At 53.3% G+C, this 19,741-nt stretch overlaps 1 protein-coding gene across 1 annotated transcript; it reads left to right on the top strand.

Annotated features, from left to right (window-relative positions):
* The first annotated feature begins 731 nt into the window (after positions 1 to 731).
* RAMP3 (receptor activity modifying protein 3) lies at positions 732 to 18,003 on the top strand. The gene is made up of 3 exons (XM_029233953.1): positions 732 to 841; positions 12,899 to 13,031; positions 16,977 to 18,003. The coding sequence occupies exons 1-3, from the start codon at positions 775 to 777 to the stop codon at positions 17,230 to 17,232; spliced, it is 456 nt and encodes a 151-aa protein (XP_029089786.1). The 5' UTR covers positions 732 to 774; the 3' UTR covers positions 17,233 to 18,003.
* Positions 18,004 to 19,741: the final 1,738 nt, after the last annotated feature.

The following is a 19,741-nucleotide window of genomic DNA, read 5'->3' as shown; positions in this document are numbered from 1 at the left end:
GGGGGTGCAAAGGCTCCTGGCACAGGCGAGGCCCCAGGAAAGTATCCTGGGGGCCTGAGGCCAGTAAGAGTTCGGGGATCATTTGCGCTCCACCCTGAGGGCTCCTCTCCGCACCCTCACACAGAGATATCCCCACTCTCAGCCAGCTCTCTCCCCAGGGGTGCTGCCCTGCCCGGTCTATCATGGCACAGAGACGCAGAGCAGTCCTTCTCCAGACACCATGCCCAGCTCTTCTTCGGGCTGGGGTGAGGGTGGGTGCATCCGCAGGATCCTGCCCGCTCCTTGGCAGGCTGCTCTCACCTGCCCCTCATCTTGCCCCGCAGCCCAGCCGGGCGCGGAGCCTTCCAGGCTCTCACTTGCGGTGGGCCGCGCCCCCAGGGCTGCAGGAAGGGGGCTTGCGCTGGGGAGGGGATCCGTCCTGGGGGAAGGACCGTCCAGTGAGGGAAGACATATTTTGGGCTATAGGGCGCGTCCTTAGGGTACTCGTCCTAGGGATGGGAGCGTCCTGGGGGAGGAAGCGTCCTGAGGGGGAGCACGTCCTGGGGGAGCACGACCTGAGGGAGGGCACCTGGGTGGGAGGGAGGCGCATCCTAAGGGGCGCAGAGCACATCCTGGGGGAAGGCACCTCCTGGGGGCGGGCTTTTTGCGGCCCCATCCCCGCCTGGGCTCCGCCCCCGGGCGCCCCTAGCGCCCCCAGCCGGGACTCAGCTGTACCGCGCGCCGCAGCTGGATTGTGCGCCACACAGCTGGACCGCGCGCCACAGCTGGTCAGCCATGGAGACAAGAGCGCGGCGGCGCCCGCACCTTTTCCCGCTACTGCCGCTGCTGCTGCTGCTCTGCGGTAAGGGGACGCTCGGTCCGGCACCGGGGGCCCAACCGCCCCTGGGGCTGTGGGATCCGCGCGGCCTTTGCCTTCCTGCAACCGCACCTGGCTGCACCTCCTCCCCTGCACCGACCTGGGCGAGTCTGGCGCGCCCCGCTCCGGAGGGGCGAGGGGTGACCGGGTGCGGTCCCCAGGCTCTCTCCAAGCCGATGGCGACGGACCGGACTAGGAAGGAAGGTGCAGGGTCTCCTGCGGGCTCTGCATCGCCAGCCGCAGACTCGGCCTGGGCCTGCCCCTCCCAGCTGCGATGTCCCCGGCCTCGCTGCCCTGGAGCTGGGGACGCCATGCCAGCGCGACAACCCGAGCGAGCAGCGGCGGCGAGCATGTCCGTCTCCCTCCTCCCTGTGAGATAGTGCGCTCCTCGTCCCGGGGCTCCTGCGTTCACACCAGGCGCAGGGGTGTGGATGAGAGGAATCCAGAACTGGGAGTGCTAGATCTTCCCTGCTGTGCCTGTCCTTCCGAGGACAATGTTTCAGTGTGAGTGTGTGTGCGTGTGTCTGGAGAGACTGGCTGGAGGGGGCAGGGGGCGGCTTTCCGAGGCTTCCCCTCTCAGATCCCTTCTCCAGCAAGAAAACACAACTCCTGGGAGAACACATTGCTCACACATTGGGAATGGATTGAATGAAAAGGTTGTTTTGAAAAATCGTTCTAAAGAAATCATCCAAGAACAAGTAATAGGGTATGCGTGTTTGGGGAGGGCTTCGGTGGGAGAGACTTGCTGAGACTGGGAGTTGCAGAGCAGGGTCTGAGCCTGGCCAGCTCTGGGAGGAGGGAGCCCTGGCCTGGGGTTCAAGGGTCTCAGGCCCTGTCCGTGGGGGCCACTGTCCCCTGGGTCCTTTAGGATGCTCCCTTGCTCTCACTGGTCTCAGTCTCCCTGGCTGTAAGATGCAAAATTGGGCTTATTTGAAATATCATTGTCTGCTTTTTTTTTTTTTTTTGCGGTACGCGGGCCTCTCACTGTTGTGGTCTCTCCCGTTGCGGAGCACAGGCTCCGGACGCGCAGGCTCAGCGGCCACGGCTCACGGGCACAGCCGCTCCGTGGCATGTGGGATCTTCCCGGACTGGGGCACGAACCCGTGTCCCCTGCATTGGCAGGCGGACTCTCAACCACTGCGCCACCAGGGAAGCCCCATTGTCAGCTTTGATGACGTGAAATTTGGAAAAGGCTGCATAGGCCCATCGGCATCTTGAACTCTAGGTTACCCTTCCACTGGAGATGCCTGGGGTGGAGAAAGTGTGACTTCATTTCATATTCTGGGCTTAGAGCCCTAGGGTTAGCTGGGTTTTGTGTTGAAGGAAAGGGTGATTGGTGGCTTCCAGAAATCAGGAGTGCACTGATGTGGCTTTTCAGCAACCTTCAAATACAAAGCTCTTGAATGGAGATTTTGGTCCTTGTAATGGAAGAGGAATCTTTTGCTTCACTATGAGGGAAGCTGAGGTTCTCCTCACCCGCCTGTAGCATGGAGTTGAGAAGGCCCAAAGGCAGACCCTGTGCAGAAATCTTCTGTGTTAATAATCTTGGGCTCACGTTGGCACGGTTCTGGAGGCCACCTTGTCTTGTCTTGTTGGTCCCAGTGTCCCCCTTCCATGGAGCCTGGGCTCAGGCTCCCCAGCCGGGGTGGGGACCGGGCCAGCCTCTCAGCAGACACAGCCCGGTGCTGGTCTGGTCAGAGTGAGGGCCTCAGGAACTGGCTCCTGACTGCGTCAGGGAGATGCAGGGAGAGGCAAACCTGCTCTTGGTCACGTGCTGCTATGTCATAGGTGGGATGGGGGCCATATCAGCCCTGGAGGCTGCTGCATCTTGAAGGAGGGTTTCAGGGCTGCCGGCTCTCTATGCTCTGGATCCTGACACCCTGCTGTCCCTGAGCTGCCTCTGAGCTGTGCCAAGTGGGGGGCCTGGCTTCCCAGGGCGCAGGGCGACAGGGGGGGCCGGTTCCTCTTGACCATAGGGGCCCATCAGGGAAGGTGCTTCTTTGAAAATTACAAACCCTAATTCAGAAGCAGTTGCTGCTGTGCAGGGCCCTGGGGTAGTGAGGTCAAGCAGAAGTCCGCTCAGCTGGGCCTCTGCCTCCGTGTCTGTTCCCACCCGGAGCCAAAACTGACCTCAGCTTGGGCTGCTCACTGCTCAGAAGTCAATGTTCGACAGACAGGAGTTGGTGGGGGGAAAGAGATGCTTTATTCAGGAATCCAGGAACCTGGGAAGATGGCAGACTAGCATCCCCCAAACCAACTCCGCGTTGCCAATCAGAGGGCAGGAGCTTTTAAAGGAAAGCTTCCAGGACGTGCAGGAGACTGCGTGCAGAACAGATGGAGCCGCTTGTGTCATGGCGACAGTCTGATCATCACGCAGGTAGCTTTTCCCCTCTGGTGGCGGTTTTTATCAAGTATGTACAAAACAACCCAGGAGTATGCATTGGACACTGTCATCTGTCTTCTTCAGGGAGGGAATAAAGATTCTGTGACTGCTCTATGGCCGATTTACTCTTTAACCTGTTACCATTCTCTAGGCCTAACTGCTATTTTTGTCACTACATGTCTACATCCTTTCAATCATTTATTCTTGAGCCAGGCTTTTGTGACTCAGGGGAGGCCCCTAGGAGACTAAAGCTTTTTGCTACAAACAAGAAACAGGGGACCCAGAAGGGCTTCTGTACCTGAGAGGGTCCTTGCAGAGTCCTGCTTGGTTTCAGTCCCCCCTTTTCTTTGATATTTTCCAATCCTGAGGAGGAAGAGGTGCAGAATATGAAAGGGAAGAAAGTTTTGGATAGAAAGGTTAATCATAAACTTAGCAGAGGAACTTGGTTTTGTTTTTTTTTTTAACTTTTCCCAAATCTTTGAGGGAATGGGGTGATGATCACTCTGGTTACTTCCTGGTGAAACGAGGCCTAGTCCTGCCTCAATTTGGGGAATTGGACACAGAGTTGGAAATAGTCCCTATTTCCAAGCTTAGCATCAGTATTTTGTATTATGAAAACATTACTTCCCTCTTTGATTGCTTTGTCATAGCACCTAGACAAACATTTGAAAATTAGTAGATATATTACAATGAGGATAATAATCAAAATGCGTGTTTGTACTATTCTCCAAATGTATTTTTTCCCTTAATGGTTAAAGCAGACATACAATGTATGTTTAATAAACCACAAACAGGCTGTTTTAAATTAGCATAAAATTTGAGTTAAATCATGTAAACCAGAAAGACTTCCCTATACCTCAATATGTGAAAATTTCTTCCGTCATTTCCCCCTTTTGATTGCAAATCTTTCAGTAGAAAGCACTGATGATCAAAGTATCTGTCCCTTGATTGTGTTTGCTGCCTGCCCTGCCCTGGGTCTATCATGTCCCTTGGTGCTACTCCTACTTTTTGTTTATATGTTTGCCTAGTTATCCATGTTGGGGGAAAACTAATCAGACATAACAAACAGCTACAAAGGTATGTTGACAGGGAAACATTTGATAGGTTATACATCTTATCAATTATATCAAATTGTCACACAAACATTGCACGTGCTCCAAGCAGTAGACTTAAAGCAAGCAGTGATACATGTCACGAGTAGTTATACTCTGTGACAACTTTATTAGAGAAATGCTTTCATATAATGTTTTCCATGTAGTTTAATAGACCAAATAATCTTAATTAGTTTAATATGTCTTTCTGAGATGGCTCAGGGGCCCTTTGGGAGACTCAAAGTTAGCTAGAGAAAGAAACTTACAGTCTGTTATCAAAGCCGCTCAATATTCCAGGAAAACTTTGTTCTCTTAACAGAGAGAGAAAAACAAACTCTAGTCCTGTATTAGTTTGCTTTTAAATTCAATCTAATCTCAATCAGTCCTGACCATGCACAAAACTCTTCTCTTAAGGTTCCTTTTCCATAAACCTTCTACAACTTTCTGTATCTATATAAGTTTGTCCCTTATTTTTTCCCATCTAGAAACAATGAGCTCTAGGACAAAATTATTTTCCCTTTTTCTTTAACAAAAATATCTCCATCCTTCTCTTGCTGACAACGTATTTTCTTTACATTCTGAAATGATTTCCTTATTATTTTTAATAGTTTAATCGCATATTTATTAGAATTTTTAACCCTTAAAAACCTTAATCGCCAGCAAAAACCAAAAGCCAACTAACTGAACTGTTTGTTATACCAACGTTTTCTGATTGGCAAACTTATAAACATGTTCTCTAACCTCTAAAAACATTTTTTAAAAAATACGTTTTTATAGCATAATTTCTCTTTAAAGTGGTTCAAGATGTGTGTCTAATAAACCCAAACATCTTTAGTTTTTTTTTCTCTCGTAAGACAAAAGAAGATAGACTTGTCTAGCAATCAATGTTCCAGTACTTTATCTTAAAAATGACCTAGACCTTCAAGAAATGTTTATCATTTAACTTAATTCAGAAAAACTCGAAAGTTTCAAGTTACTAAGAATCTGGAAAGACTAAAACATAATTACTTCTAAAGAGTTCACCTAAGAGCTTCTATACCACTTATCTCTATTTTTTTTTACTTATGACAGTATCATCATACAAAATTAATTTTCTTGTTGACAAGTTTTTCAGTAGATATAATATGAATTTACTGACTTTCAGTAAACCTAGGTACAATAAAATTATCATACTTAACATTGATGACTCTAAAGACATGTCTGTATTAACTACACTTAAACTAACTTTAATGCTGGATATTAATTTAATACTGAATATTCCCCAGATCACATGAACCTGAAATTCATTTTGGTTAGTTTTTTGTTGTATTTAGAAATGTTTGATTTGTAAGCACTTACTTTTCTTTAAGCCAATTAAGTAGCGCTCATTTACAAATTAGTTTTGGTAATACTATCCAAAGATAAAGACATATAATTATAATGTATACATAGACATACATATATCCAGATAGGCAGAGATCTCATAGCTTCATTAAATTAAATTATATATATATTTATTTATTTATGGTTGCGTTGGGTCTTTGTTGCTGTGTGCGGGCTTCCCTAGTTGCGGCGAGTGGGGGCTATTCTTCATTGTGGTGCGTGGGCTTCTCATTGCGGTGGCTTCTCTTGTTGTGGAGCACGGGCTCTAGGTGTGTGGGCTTCAGTAGTTGTGGCAGGTGGGCTCAGTAGTTGTGGCACACGGGATTATTTGCTCCGTGGCATCTGGGATCTTCCTGGACCAGGGATGGAACCCGTGTCCCCTGAATTGGCAGGCAGATTCTTAACCACTGCACCACTGGGAAGTCCCATACCTTCATTTTAAAACTTATTCATGAATCAGGTATTTATTTCAATACGAAACTTATTAGTTTATAAATCTTATCCCATTTTTCCTCTCTGTTGTGAAATAGCTCTAACGCATAATAGTAGCGTAGTTTAGGGACCCATTAAAGGGCAAATTTTTCCCCCTGAATCTAGGGAGTATCATGGTCAGGTTGTATTACAAAGGATAATCGTCTGTTTACATTTCATTGCTTTGCAACTGGAAGTGGTCCACTTCTGCAGGATGCACCCTGAGGTGTTGCATTCAGAAAACAGATTTTGTTTCCCATAGAAGTCACACTTATGCCCAAGACAAATGCAAAGATACACACAAAGAACAAAATTCAACTCTTGTAGCACAACAGAAGGGTGAAGTCCAACAGTTCCCTCGACTTACCCAAATGAGGTTCCCTCTTTTTAACAACAAACAACACACAAATGGAAAGATAGGGAATCAGGACATCGTGTGTCATGGCAATTCACCTGGCCAGTGTAAAACCAAAAATAATAGTTGGACTAAGTTAAATTTACTTACTTGAGTTTAAAAAGGCTCTCCCCCCATCCTTTTTCACTTTTGGTTGAAGTTCTACTAATTAACCCAAGGCCTACTGCTCGGTTTCATGCCTAGCCCTTGACCAGCCCCTTGGGTCTGGGTGTGAATTCTGGGGGCCTACATTTGCAGCAGCTTAACCCCAAGATTATGAGACACTTACTTACTGGCCCTTAGCTTCAGTTTCCCCCACTCTAGTGTGGATGCAGGAATAGCAACCTATAAAGGGCTGTTGTGATTGCCATTTGGATTCAATGAGTTCAGTCCCCATAACGATGTGCGGGGACCAAGAGTGTGGAATGAAAGGGCTGTGTGTATGGGAAGCTCCCATCAGTGCCTGGCACACATTCTGTGGGCACTTGAGTTTGCTAGCAGCTGTGGCTACCAGCGGCTCACAGCACCCCCAGACAGAGTGCCCATGCCAGTGTGTATGTGTATGAACATGTCACTGTCACTGTTTTTGTCACTGGTGGGAGTAATGTTGTCCTGCTGTTGAGCCACCTCCTGTCACATTGGATTCTGTGGACTCAAGCGAGCCCAGAGGCAGTGGCGGGTATCAAGTACCCCAGTGACGCAGTGATTCCAAGGAGGTGGTTAGCCGAGAGGTGTTTGAAGGTCCTCTGACGTCCCTATTCATCGTATAGGTACAGAAACTGAGGTCCAGGGTGGGGAGGGAACTCCTCAGACTGCAGGGACTGGGGGCAGAACCTTTCAGAAACCACACCCTCCCACAGCCCTAGTGACCATGGCCCATGGCTGCAGAGCCTGCCGAGTCTGCTCGATGCTGATTTGCACAAGAAGAGAACGAGAGCTCCTGTATTTCATTTCCAAGTGACTGGCCATAAAAGGCCTTTCTCTTGGAAATGCATCTGTTTGGCTGTTTATCATCTCCCAGAGTCTGGAAGTCCCCTAGACAAAAGGAACACAGTGCATTTTCTTTGTTTCCCTGATGGAACCAACTGAAATGGTTTTCTATTTCAACTTAATTCCCGAGAACTTTACTAATGCAGCTGGTAGCTTGAGTGGGTGGCAGCAACACACTTTCTTGGTGTTGTCAGGAATCTGCGTGTTTACCTCACTGTTATAACACAGGGCAGGTTGTTGGGTTTGGCTGGGAGCCCCTGAAGCCTGTGCATCAGAAATGGTGCCATGGGCTTCCCTGGTGGCGCAGTGGTTGAGAATCTGCCTGCTAATGCAGCAGACACGGGTTCGAGCCCTGGTCTGGGAGCATCCCACACGCCACGGAGCAACTAGGCCCGTGAGCCACAACTACTGAGCCTGCGCGTCTGGAGCGTGTGCTCCGCAACAAGAGAGGCCACGATAGTGAGAGCCCCGCGCACCGCGATGAAGAGTGGCCCCCGCTTGCCACAACTAGGGAAAGCCCTCGCACAGAAACGAAGACCCAACACAGCAAAAATAAAATTAAAAAAAAAAAAAAAAAGAAATGGTGCCGTAATTACCAGTCTCCCCACCCCCTCACGGAGGGCACCTGTGGTTGATCAGACAGGTGTCCCATGGTCCCTGCCCTGTGCATCCTCACAGCATCCCCCGCCTGCCTCCATGGGTGGGAGAAGTTATCCCAGGAAACCTGCCTTAGGATCTCACGTGGTCCTTGATGACACATTCTCAACCTGCCCTGGCCAGGCCCCTGTGGTGCTGGGTATGTGGCGATTCTGGGACACATGGAGATTCTGGGTTCATGGAGATTCTGTCCATGAGGAAGCAGGAAGGAAGAAGAGGAAGGGGCTCCAGTGGTGGGGAGAAGTGGGAGGGGAGGAGGAGAAAGCCCTGGGCTGGGTCTCAGTGATCCGACAGGTGGCCGTTGGGTCAGACTGAGGATGTCTAGGTGTTCCAGGTCCAGGGGTCCAGGTCCAAGGGGTCCAAGAGGTCCAGGGGGTCCAGGTATTCAAGGTCCAGGGGGCATCTAGGAGGTCCAGGGTCCAGGTATTCAAGGCCCAAGGGGTCCAGGGGGTCCAGGTCCAGAGGATTAAAGTCCAGGTCATCCAGGTCCATGGATCCAGGTTCAGTTGGGTCTAGATGGTGGTCCAGGTGGTCTAGACGGGCCAGGTCCAGTCGGGCCATGGCTGGGAGGAGTGGCAGCAGCCAGCAGGGGCGAACAGTGTGAGACTTGCCGGGCCCGTGCCCATGTGGGAGGAAGGTGGAGCCCAGGACAGCCATGAAGGATACTGAGAGGATACTGTCAGGGGATGACAAGACCAGGCCCAGGAATGGGTACAAGGGCTGGATGTAGAGAACATCAGGTGGACTTTCAGAGCCTGTGGTGGGGAGCCTGTCAGCGAGCTGCGGGGAGAAGATGCCTTTGGAACAGGGCAGCCAGTGGGAGAAAGGAGCATAGGCTGCCTTCTCATCGTCTGCCTCCACCTCAGCCTGAGAGCCTGCGTTCCCTAAAGTCACTAACTGCGGGCCTGCACGGCGCTGGACCCAGGGCTGCACATGTGTTTGGCTCCCTACCGTGTTACTGAGCAGGTCGATGACTTTCCCCGGTCACAGTGGCACTGTCTTGTCGGGCTGTTGCAGGGCTCGGCGAGCTGGACCACACTTAGGACAGGGCACTCAGTGGACATTGGTCAGTACTGAAGTGGAGGGAAGCTGGGCAAGGAGGTGTCACGTCAGGTGTCACGGCTCCATTTCCAGATAGGGAAACCGAGCCTCAGAGAGGAGAGTGAGTGTGTCTGGGCTGGGGAGCAGAGCCACGGGGCTGTCTGACTCCCCTCTGACTCTTGGTTTCAGCGCTCCCATTTTCTGTCTCTTACTCTGCAGAGTGTGGGCCTGGGTCTCGCATCACCCACCTGGAGCTTGTCAGAGATTAGCATCTTGGTGCCCCAGGCCTGCGGGGTTAGAATCTTCATTGCACAAGATCTCCACGTGCCTGTGTGCACGTAACTGTGAGCAAGCATTGCTCTTCCCACTTGTTCTCAGCTCTGACAGCACATTGGAATCATGTGGGCGTAGGGGCAGTTTAACAAACACCGATTCTTGGTCCGTGTCTCAGGGCCCGGGCTGTGGCCTGGGTGAGTCTGGTGTGCGGCCAAGTCAGACACCTCACGTGGTCACCCTGACTCAGTCTCTTAAATGATATTATATCAATTCACGTATAGCACAAGAACCTTCCATTTTTGCCCTTTATATTATCACTATCATACATTTTATTTAAACTTAAGTTGTAAATCCACAATACATTATTTATTTATTTATTTATTAAATAAATTTATTTATTTATTTTTTGCTGCTTTGGGTCTTCGTTGCTGCATGCGGCCTTTCTCTGGTTGCAGCGAGCGGGGGCACTCTTCATTGCGGTGCGCGGGCTTCTCATTGCGGTGGCTTCTCTTGTTGTGGAGCACGGGCTCTAGGTGCGTGGGCTTCAGTAGTTGTGGTTCACGGGCTTAGTTGCTCCGCGGTATGTGGAATCTTCCCGGACCAGGGATTGAACCCGTGTCCCCCTGCACTGGCAGGTGGATTCTCAACCACTGCGCCACCAGGGAAGTCCCCACAGTACGTTATTGTTTTTGTTTTCACAGTCAGTTATCTTTTAAAAGATTTAAATATTGAGAAAAAAACTTTATATATTTACTCCTAGAGTTACAATTTCTGGTGCTCTTCATTCCTTTGTGAAGATCAATATTTACTTCTGATATTATTTTCCTTCTCCCTAAAGGAAATTCTTACATATTACTTGAAGTTTGAGTGTGCTTGTAATACCTTCTTTCAACTTTTGAATGTTTGAAAAACCTTTTATTTTTTAAAAAAGCTTTTTTGAGATATAACTCACATACCACACATTCACCCATTTAAAGTATATAGTTCAATGTTTTTTAGTATATTTACAGAGTTTTGCAACTATCACCACCATCCGGTTGAGAACATTTCATCACTCCTAAATAAATTCCATGCTCACTAGCAGTGATGACCCATTCCACCAACCCCCTCGGCCTTAAGTGATCTAGTCTGTACTCTGCCTCTATAGATTTGGCTATTCTGCAGACTTCATTAAATGGAATCATACAATATGTGGTATTTTGTGACCGGCATCTTTCACTTAACATAATGTTTTCAAGGTTTATCCAAGTTGTAGCACGTGTCAGTACTTCATTCTTTTATGGAAAGAAAGTACACTACTACCTCTAGTAGTGTGATTGTGGGGTCATATAGTCATTGTATTTTTAACATTTTGAGAAACTGCCAGGAAACTAGCTTTCAATGTGGCTGCATCATTTTACGTTTCTACCAGCAGCATATGAGGGTTCAAATTTCTCCACATCTTCACCAACATTTGTTAGATCTTTTTTTTTTCCTCCCCTCCCCTCCCCCCACCTCTGTTAGATCTTTTTGGTAATAGCTATCTTGGGGGGTGTGAAGTGATATCTGATTATGGTTTTGACTTGCATTTCCCTGATGGCTAATGATGTTCATTATCTTCTCATGTGCTTATTGGTCATTTGTGTATATTTTTGGAGAAATGTTTGTTCAGATCCTTTGCCTATTTTTAAATGGGTCATTGCTCTCTTTTTATAGAGTCATAAGGGTTCTTTATCTATTCTAGATACAAGCCCCTTATCAGAAATACGATTTTCATACATTTTCTTTCATTCGGTGGGTTGTCTTTTACTCTCTTGATGGTGTCTTTTGAAGCACAAAAGTTAAAAATTTTGATATAGTTCACTTTCTGTCTTTTTCTTTTGTTGTTTGTGCTTTTGGTGTCATACTTAAGAAGACTTTGTCTTATACAAGGACACAAAGACTTTCTCCTTTTATCCTAAGAATTTTTATAGTTTAGCTCTTACATTTAGCTCTCTTATATGTTTTGACTTAATTTTTGTGTAAATTGTGAGGAAAGGGTCTAATTTTATTCTCTTGCCTGTGTATATACAGTAGTTCCAGCACCATTTGTTGAAAAGACTATTCTTTCCCTGGTGAATTGTCTTGGTACATTTATAGAAAATAATTTTATTCTAAAATGAAGGTTGATTCTTGCACTCTCAATTTTATTCCATTGATCTATATGTCTACCCTCATGCCAGTACCACACTGTCTTCATTATTGTAAGATTATTGTAAGTTGTGAAGTTGTGAGTCCCACATAGGCACATATACACCAGATACACACAGTAGGGCAGCGTGCACATAGACACACACATGTACAAACACACATACCACACAGACATACATATACACACAACACACATACACACATCAGGACACACACGGCAGGGCAGTACACATATATACATACACACATACATACGTCAGGATACACATGGCAGGGCAGATATACCTACACACACAACACACACAGATGTGAACACAACACACACACACTAAGACACACATGGCAGGGCAGCGTACACAAAGATACACACACACACATAGATGCACACACATACATATATCAATACAACATATGTACTCCAGGACATGCACAGCAGGGCTTTCTCTTGATTATATGATGGGAGCCAAAGCTGGGGGTCACGAGAGGGAATATTACGAGGGGGGGAACTGACCCCTGGAAATCGGATGCCTGGAGGGGGGGGGACGGGTCCTGAGGGTCAGACAGGCGGGTGTTCCCAGTGGGAGGAGGGTGTTCTCTGGGGGTGGAGGGCACAGGAAGTGTTGGGGGCAGAGTTCAGGAAGAGTGATGAGAAATCCTGGGGCAGGGGTCCTGCCAGACCCCAAGAGTGTTCAAAGGCCTGGCCGCTGTTGCTGGACCCTGCAGCCCTCAGCCCCTGGCCTCCTGGAGTTCAAGGGGGTGGCTTTGACAGGGTGGGCAGTCCTTACTGTCAAGGGGCCTCTGTTGCTGCCCAGAGGCCTGGGACTGTCATCAGACTCGCAGAACCCTTCCTGGGACATGCTGCGGGTGCCCTCACCCTCGAGGTGCAGTGGTCGCCCCTGCTCCCTGCCCCCACCCAGCCCGGACTCCGTCAGCCGTCAGCCTCTCCACTCCCGGGACCCCTGTCCCTCTGCATGCTGTCCTCTTACCTGCTTCTTCCCATGCCGCCCTGGGAGGACGGGCCCTCTGGGTCCTGTCTCCTGGATGCCTCCAAGTGGGTCACTCTTTCTGCACTGGCTTCAACCTCCCCAGGTCACATGGAGGTCAAGGTGAAGGAGGAAGACCCCAGCTGGCCTTGAGGGTTATCAGCAGGAGCCCTTCAAGGCTCATGCCAGCAATTCCAGCAGTGCTTATGGCTGTTTCCTCTCTAGGGGAGTGTCCCCCAGTGGGCGGCTGCAATGAGAAGCGCATGCTGGCCATGCTGCCCCACTGCGGTCAGACCTTTGCTGAAAGGATGAAGAAGGTGGAGGTCTGGAAGTGGTGCAACTTGTCGGAGTTCATCGTGTGAGTGTCCCTGCTCAGGCGCTGGGCCTGCCCTCGCCCTGCCCTCGCCCAGCCCATGCGCTGCCCGTGGCTTGCCCATGCCCTGCCCACGCCCAGCCCATGCCCTGCCCTCGCCCAGCCCACGCCCTGCCCATGCCCTGCCCGTGGCTGGACTACCCTCTGCCCACAGCCCGTCTGTATCCTGCTGACCGTGTGCCCGTGCCCCGCCCTTGCCCTGCCCACATCCTGCCCTCGGCGTCTGTGCCCCGCATGCTCCGAGGTCCACTCCAAGCCTCACAGCCCTCCGCTCCCCGCACGGACCACCCTGGCAGTTCCAAACTGGACACTCCAGGCTGTGTGTCCCCCATTCCTCTGAGCGAGGTCATGTCTCTGGGAAACCCTGACACCCACTGTCCTTCCTGAATTGGGTTAGTGCCCTGCCCTGGCGTGCCTGCCTCTCTTCACGGTCCATGCTGGGTGGAAATTGTCATTTTGGGTTTTCTTCACAGCACCGGCCAGGGCTGGGTTTGTAGTCAGGACCAGTGGACCCCAGAGAAACTGAACCCCGCTGGTTTCTACCTGGTGTGGTGGGAGCAGTGCCTCACCACAGAGAGCCCCACGTTCTAGAAGCTCCTGAGGTTTTTGATCTCCTCTGGTCACACCTAGCATCAAGTGTCAAGGTGGCCCTTTCACCTCCTCAGAAATCACCTACGGGCTGTGCCCGCCCTCCTCCACTTCCCACCTGGCCATCTCAACCTGGTGCGCTGCTGGCGGCCGCTGCAGACTCCCACTGTCCTGTGAGCCGTGCTTGCCTGGAGGCCCCATCCTCCCTGGGAGCCGCGGATTTGCTCAGTTGCATCAGCCCGTTCCCCTCCAACACCCCGGCCCCTGTGCTCTCTGCCCCCAGTGGCTGTTCTAGGGGCTTCCATGCCCAACTCCCCAGGGGACAGTGGCAGGCCCCTCGCAGACATAGTTGTTCGCTGAACAAAACGGTATGAAATTTCTGTGTCTGCTGGGAAAGGGGGCTGGGGGCTCGGGAAGGGGCTTGGCCAGGCTTCTTCTTGTCCTCTGAGCCTGGCCTGGACGCCAAGCCTGGAGTGGACACATAGGGGTCAGGGGTAAGGGAGGATGAGGTGGGCGCTTCCCATCCTGTGCCTTTGTCACCTGCTAAAGCCTCAGCGAGGAGATCAGACATCCAGCCCTGGGGCCTGAGGACAGCAGAGGGGGCAGCCAGGAGTGGGGTCTGGGAGTTGGAGGGAGAGGGGCCGACTTCCACCTGAGTAGGGAAATTTGCCTGGCGGGAGAGGGAGTCTGACAGGGGCGGTTTGCCTCGCTCCCGGCCTCTGCATCCCCCTTTCCCATCTGGCCTATGGCTGCGTCTTCTCTTGCTCTGGAAGCCAGACTGAAGGGAGGACATGGGGAGGCCCTGGGTGACCAGGGGACGCTTGGGAAGCAGAGACCCTGTCGTGACCCTGGTTCTGTGATGTCACACAAACAGCAGCTTCCTTGTGAAGGACACCCTGATTTCATCTCCAGCCTGAACTTGGGCTGGCGAGTTAACAGGGCTTGCGAGCAGTGTGTGCAGATGTGTGCGTCCCTGCCTTCTGCCTCCCCAGCCCAGGGAAGGGCGGGATGCTGGGATGTGGGAGTTGGCCTCTACAACTCTTGCCATGTGCCTGAGTGCCCGACCTTTCTGTGTCTTTTATCCTGAAAGCGTTTGCTATTAAAATTCGGAGCCACTTCCCAGCGTTCTTGGGAAGCACCAGGTGTGGGCATTCTGTGCCTGGCCCCGTAGGTCGATCCACGGAGACAGGCGTTGTGCTCAGCTCTGCCCCATTCCTGGCCTTTGGGGCTCACCCCGAGACCTCACCGAGCGCCTACTATGTGCCAGGCACTTGCCAGGAGTGTATTCACTTCACCTCATTTGGTCCTTTCAGTCACCTTATCGGATAAGAATTATGAACCCCATTTACAGGCGGGGAAACTGAGGCTCACGGAGGCTAAGTAATGTGGGCAAAGCCAGGAAGATGGTCAGTGGCCTAGCTGGGATTGAAGGACGTTGATTCTTCATCCTGACCCCTAAGCTGCTGTCCTGTGCTGTTTTCTGTGCATGGGGGTCACTCGGGCCACACACCACTCCCCAGCCCCTGCAGGCTTGCTGTCCACCGTGGGGCTTCCCCAAGTTCCATCTGCTTCGTTTCAGCCCTACTGAGCCCTGGGGTGGGTCGGGGTTTGGCAGGGTGTCCGGTTAGAGGCTCTGTCTGGGGTGGCAGACCCCCTCCGGTGGGTCTTGGGGAGTGATGGGTTTGCCTGAGGACCTGCCTGGTGAGGTGTCCCAGAGCCTGAGCATGTCCCAGGGGCCACATCACGGCTCTGCACACAGATTCCAGGCCGTACCCTTTGCTTCCCGCTCTCTTTTGCCTCGTGGGGCTCTCCCTTGTCTGCGTTAGCTGAGGGGTGCAGGGCAGACGTGTGCCTGACCAGCAACCCAAGCGTCTGGGCTGGGAAACTGCCCGGGGCTTCCAGGAGGAGTGGGCACTACGAAGACCTGGTTGAGTGATTAGCCGCCCCGTTTCCCACCACCTTTCCAGGCAGAGACGAGGTTCTGTACAGGAAGCTCCTTGCAGGAAGCAGTTCCTTCCTGTTGCTCAGGCCAGGCCACTCGCCCTGGGTCCGCACCGGAGGGAGGAGGGGGGCCACAGGGCCTGGTGCCTGTGGGGATCTGGGGCAGGAGCCTCTCCCGCTCCCATACCTGTCCTGCATGTAGCACTCTGCCAGCTGCAAGAGAGTGTGGGCAGTGGTGGAGCTGGTGCACCTTGGCACGTGTCTGACCAGCCCTCTCACCAGAGCACCTTGGATAATGGCTGCCAGCCTAGGCCACCACCCCCAGGGGCTGCTAATCCCAGGCCAGCTGGCCGTGGGGCTGAACTCTGGGTCCTGGTAGCTGTAGCCCTTGGTTGGCTTCAAGGACCGTCCAGAGCCAGCCCGCTGGATGGACGTGGCTCCTCATGGGTGGTTTGCTGAGTGCCCTTTCCGGTTGACTGACACAGACAGGAAGACCCTGGGGCGGGGGGAATCCCACGTGTCCTGTCAGATGGGGGCTGCGGGAGGTGACTTCTGAGAGGAAGACAGGCCGGGGCTGGGCTCACAGGTGGGACACCCCCCCCCCAACCAGGTAAATGAGGGCAGGTTGACTTAACTGGGAGGCCGCTGGCCCTCGGCCTGCCTCAGAGAGACCTCCTCCCCGGGGGGCCCATAGAGTGGCCTTAGGTGACAAGGGCCTTGCAGGTCCAAGTGGCTGTGACTCCACACATCCCTTGGTCTTGGAAAAAGAAGCCAGGCCCAGAGTACCCCCTGGGAAGACCTGAGAAGTGCTGGCCCAGACCTTGGGCGTTGGGACTTCACATCCTCATAGGAAGCAGGTGACGGATGTGGATGACCAAGATGAGGCAGGGATGACATAGGAGATGCAGGACGGGGCATGAGGTGTATTTTGGGGAGCTCATGGCCTCAGAGTTTCCATGCTGGGCTCTGCTGCCTGTTTTAAGATGGGAGGGCCAGGAGTTGGGCTCGATGACACCAGGCTCTGTGCAGAGGTCATTGTCTGCTGGGGTGGGCACGAGGGGAATCGAGTTTGTGACGCGGCAGCCTGCGAAGGGGAGTAGAACATGGCTGTGCACTTTGGGGAGGGGGCTCAGGGGCAGATGAAAGCGGGGCTGAGGCCTAGAGGTGGGAAGCAGGGCATGGGGTCGCCATGCCAGAGAACCTCTGGGCAAGGACCCCAGGGAGATGGACCCTGCTGGCCCAGCAGGCCCAGTAGGGCTCATAGCAAGAGGCCTTCCCCTGTGGCCTGGGGCCATGATGAGAGCAGGCAGCCAGACAGGACTGCCCCCCACTTTCCCGGCGGTCAGGGCCAGAGTGAGGAGGGGCAGAGGAGCCAGGCGGTCAAGCCCTCTGCCTTCGCAGGTACTATGAGAGCTTCACCAACTGCACCGAGGTGGAGACCAACGTGGTGGGCTGCTACTGGCCCAACCCCTTGGCGGAGAGCTTCATCGCTGGGGTCCACAGGCGGTTCTTCCAGAACTGCTCCGTGGACAGGCAACACTGGCAGGACCCCCCAGACGAAATTCTCATCCCGCTCATCGCAGTGCCCATCCTGCTGACCATCGCCATGACCGGCGTGGTGGTGTGGCGCAGCAAGCGCACCGACCAGGTGGTGTGAGGGCCCGGTGAGTCCGAGGGGCCCCGCCTGAAGAAGCGGAAGAAAGTGGAGACCGGTGGACACTCTTCGGCTGCCCCCCACCCTGCCTGGGCGGCCTTTGGGCTAGTGAAAGAAAACGTGCCGCAGCTGGAGCCTGCGTGCTGGGCACAAGTCACCGCTGCTTCGCCGCGCTGTCCCAGGCTGGGCTGGGGCCTCGGGGTTCCTAGCACTGAGTCCCGTGGTGCCCCATCTACAGTCCCGGCCAGACCCTGCCTCCCAACTGACTCTACCCCTGGCCCCAGCCCAGCCCTGACTCCACCCCTTGGCTCTGACTCCACCTCTGGCCCTGACCCCACCTCCAGCCCTGGCCCCACGCCCAGTCCTGACCCCACCCCCGGTCCTGGCCCCACCTCCCACTCTGACTCCACCCCCAGCCCTGGCCCCACCCCGGCACCGCCCTGGAAAGGTGTGCCTATTCCCACCTCGCTGGGGGTTGGGGGAAGAGAGATTGGGAGGGGGTTTTTGTAGGTCCTCGCTTCGCAGGCTTTGAGTCCTCTTGGTAGGGAGCCCACCTAGAGATCTGGAAGACTGAGGGTTGGGTTGGGGGTTCCGAGGAGCCACAGCACAGCCTGAGACCTGCTTTCTGGGGCCACCACCAGGGGCTGGAACTGGGTGGGCCTCCTTCCTAACGGCCCCCCGCTGTGAGCATGGCCTCGGGGTGGGGTCCCCTGCGCTCTCCTTCTGGCTGAGCTCTGTCTGCCATGTCTGTGCTTTCTCTGAGTAAAGAGTCATGCTACTTCTGGGGTTTCCAGTTTTATTTCAGGGAATTCACAGAGACCCCACCTGGCCTCTTAGAACTGGCAAGTCCCCCATGCCCATTTTACAGATGGGGAGTGCCTGAGGCTCCAGAATGTCAGAGCTCAGAGTGGCAAAGAGAGCTTCATACCAGGGGAATGTGGGCAGGCAGGAGGGATCTACCCATCCAGCTTGAAGAGGTTTTGTGCTTCCCACTGGCACCCTGCGCTTTGAGGATGGAGGGGAGACTATCCTTCCAGCATTTCAAGGTCGCCTAGGGCTTGCCAAGACCCCCACCTGGTCCTGGGGACCTGGGAGCAGCTGGTGGGGGCACTTTGTCCGCAGACCTCTCGCTGGGCCTTGTCCATGTTCCAGTTCTGGGGCCGAGGCTTTTGGATGTGGGCTGTTGGCTTCAGCATGGTCTTGCTGGGGACCAGAGGTGGGCCATGGCTATGAGTGGACGTGGAGAGAACCTGGCAGGGCAGTCCCTGTGTCCTTCAGAGGCCCCGCCCCCTTCCTGCCCAGATATGTGGTGGTCCCCTGAGCCTGCTGGTCCCCTCCAGGTGCCCAGAGGTGCGGGTAGGGGCACAGTGTAGGGACAGAATCTGAAACCCCTGGCACTTCTGCTTCGTGAGGCAGCTTCGGCCGAGGACCAGAAGTCTGTGATCTGAACGTGAACGCACGCTGACTCCAGCGCATCTCCCGCTACCTGAGCCTCCGCTGGTCATCTTCGCTGGACGTCTGCCAGATGACGTGGCCTCTGGAGGCCGGGGTGCGGGGTCAGAGTGCTCGCGGGTCTCAGACCATCTCAAACCTTTAAAATGTTGGCCCTCTTCTCAGATGATGTCCTGGGGGGCGTGGCTGCCTTGGTGGGTGTGCAGCCCAGCCCCTGGCTTGCCCTGGTCACTCCCTGTTTGAGGGCCTCTGGAGCACATGCTGTGTGTGTCTTCCCCTCCCCAAGAGTCCTCACTTCCTGGCTCCCATAAGAAGCTGGGCCCCCACCAAGAGGCTACTTCTGTGTGCACATGGCCGTCAAGTGGCCCTTCTTGGCTGTGGACCCCATCCTTACCAACAGTGGTGACCCTTGCAATCCTGGGCCAGGCACCGGGCCACCCGACCACCCCCCTTAGCTCTACAGTGCACTTTCTTCACTATGCTAACTTTAGAGACCTCCTGGCCCCCATGAGACCTCCGACCCCCAGGCCAGCTCCGTCCAGCTCTGGCTCTCTGCCTTCCCCCCCGCCCAGCCTGAATCCTGGTCAGTGGACTCTTGGCCATGCCTTTGCGTGCTCTGTCAGCCCCTTGGCCCTCTCGTCTTTCACTGTGCTCATTGGCAAAACCAGGGCACGGCTAACCCAGTTCTTTGCCTCCTTGAACCTGCAGCGGGGCTGCTGAATGTGTCGGGTGAAGAACGCACAGGGATGCTGTGTCAGCACCTACTGCTGGGTAACAAATATCACAGACTTCAAGGCTGGAAGTAGTCCAGCTCTGCAGCCTGGAGTTGGGGTCCAGGTTTGCTGGTTCTCAGTGCAGGGTCTCTCCAGACTGGAGCCAAGATGTCTTCCGGAGCTCGGGGTTCTCGCCCAGGCTCACGGGGTGTGGCAAAGGCCCGTTGAAGGGCTAAGGGCCCCATTTCCTGTGGCTGTCGGTGGGGCTGCTCTTAGCTGCTAGAGGCCCTGCACATGTTCCTGGCTACATGGCCCCCTCCATCTTCAAAGCCAGCAAAGGAGACTGT

Source organism: Monodon monoceros, unplaced genomic scaffold (assembly GCF_005190385.1).
Source record: "Monodon monoceros isolate NGI ecotype Baffin Bay Population unplaced genomic scaffold, NGI_Narwhal_1 Super_Scaffold_2, whole genome shotgun sequence".
Lineage (NCBI taxonomy): Eukaryota > Metazoa > Chordata > Mammalia > Artiodactyla > Monodontidae > Monodon > Monodon monoceros.
Note: the sequence above shows the minus strand (reverse complement) of the source record. Positions and strands in the feature narration are given on the sequence as shown.

What these genes read in the sequence shown, in the direction of transcription:
- RAMP3 (XM_029233953.1), top strand. Translation starts at nt 775, where the DNA reads ATGGAGACAAGAGCGCGGCGGCGCCCGCACCTTTTCCCGCTACTGCCG. An exon ending in GCTGCTGCTGCTGCTCTGCG is followed by an intron (nt 842 to 12,898) that starts GTAAGGGGACGC and finishes TTTCCTCTCTAG; the next exon opens with GGGAGTGTCCCCCAGTGGGC. An exon ending in AACTTGTCGGAGTTCATCGT is followed by an intron (nt 13,032 to 16,976) that starts GTGAGTGTCCCT and finishes CTGCCTTCGCAG; the next exon opens with GTACTATGAGAGCTTCACCA.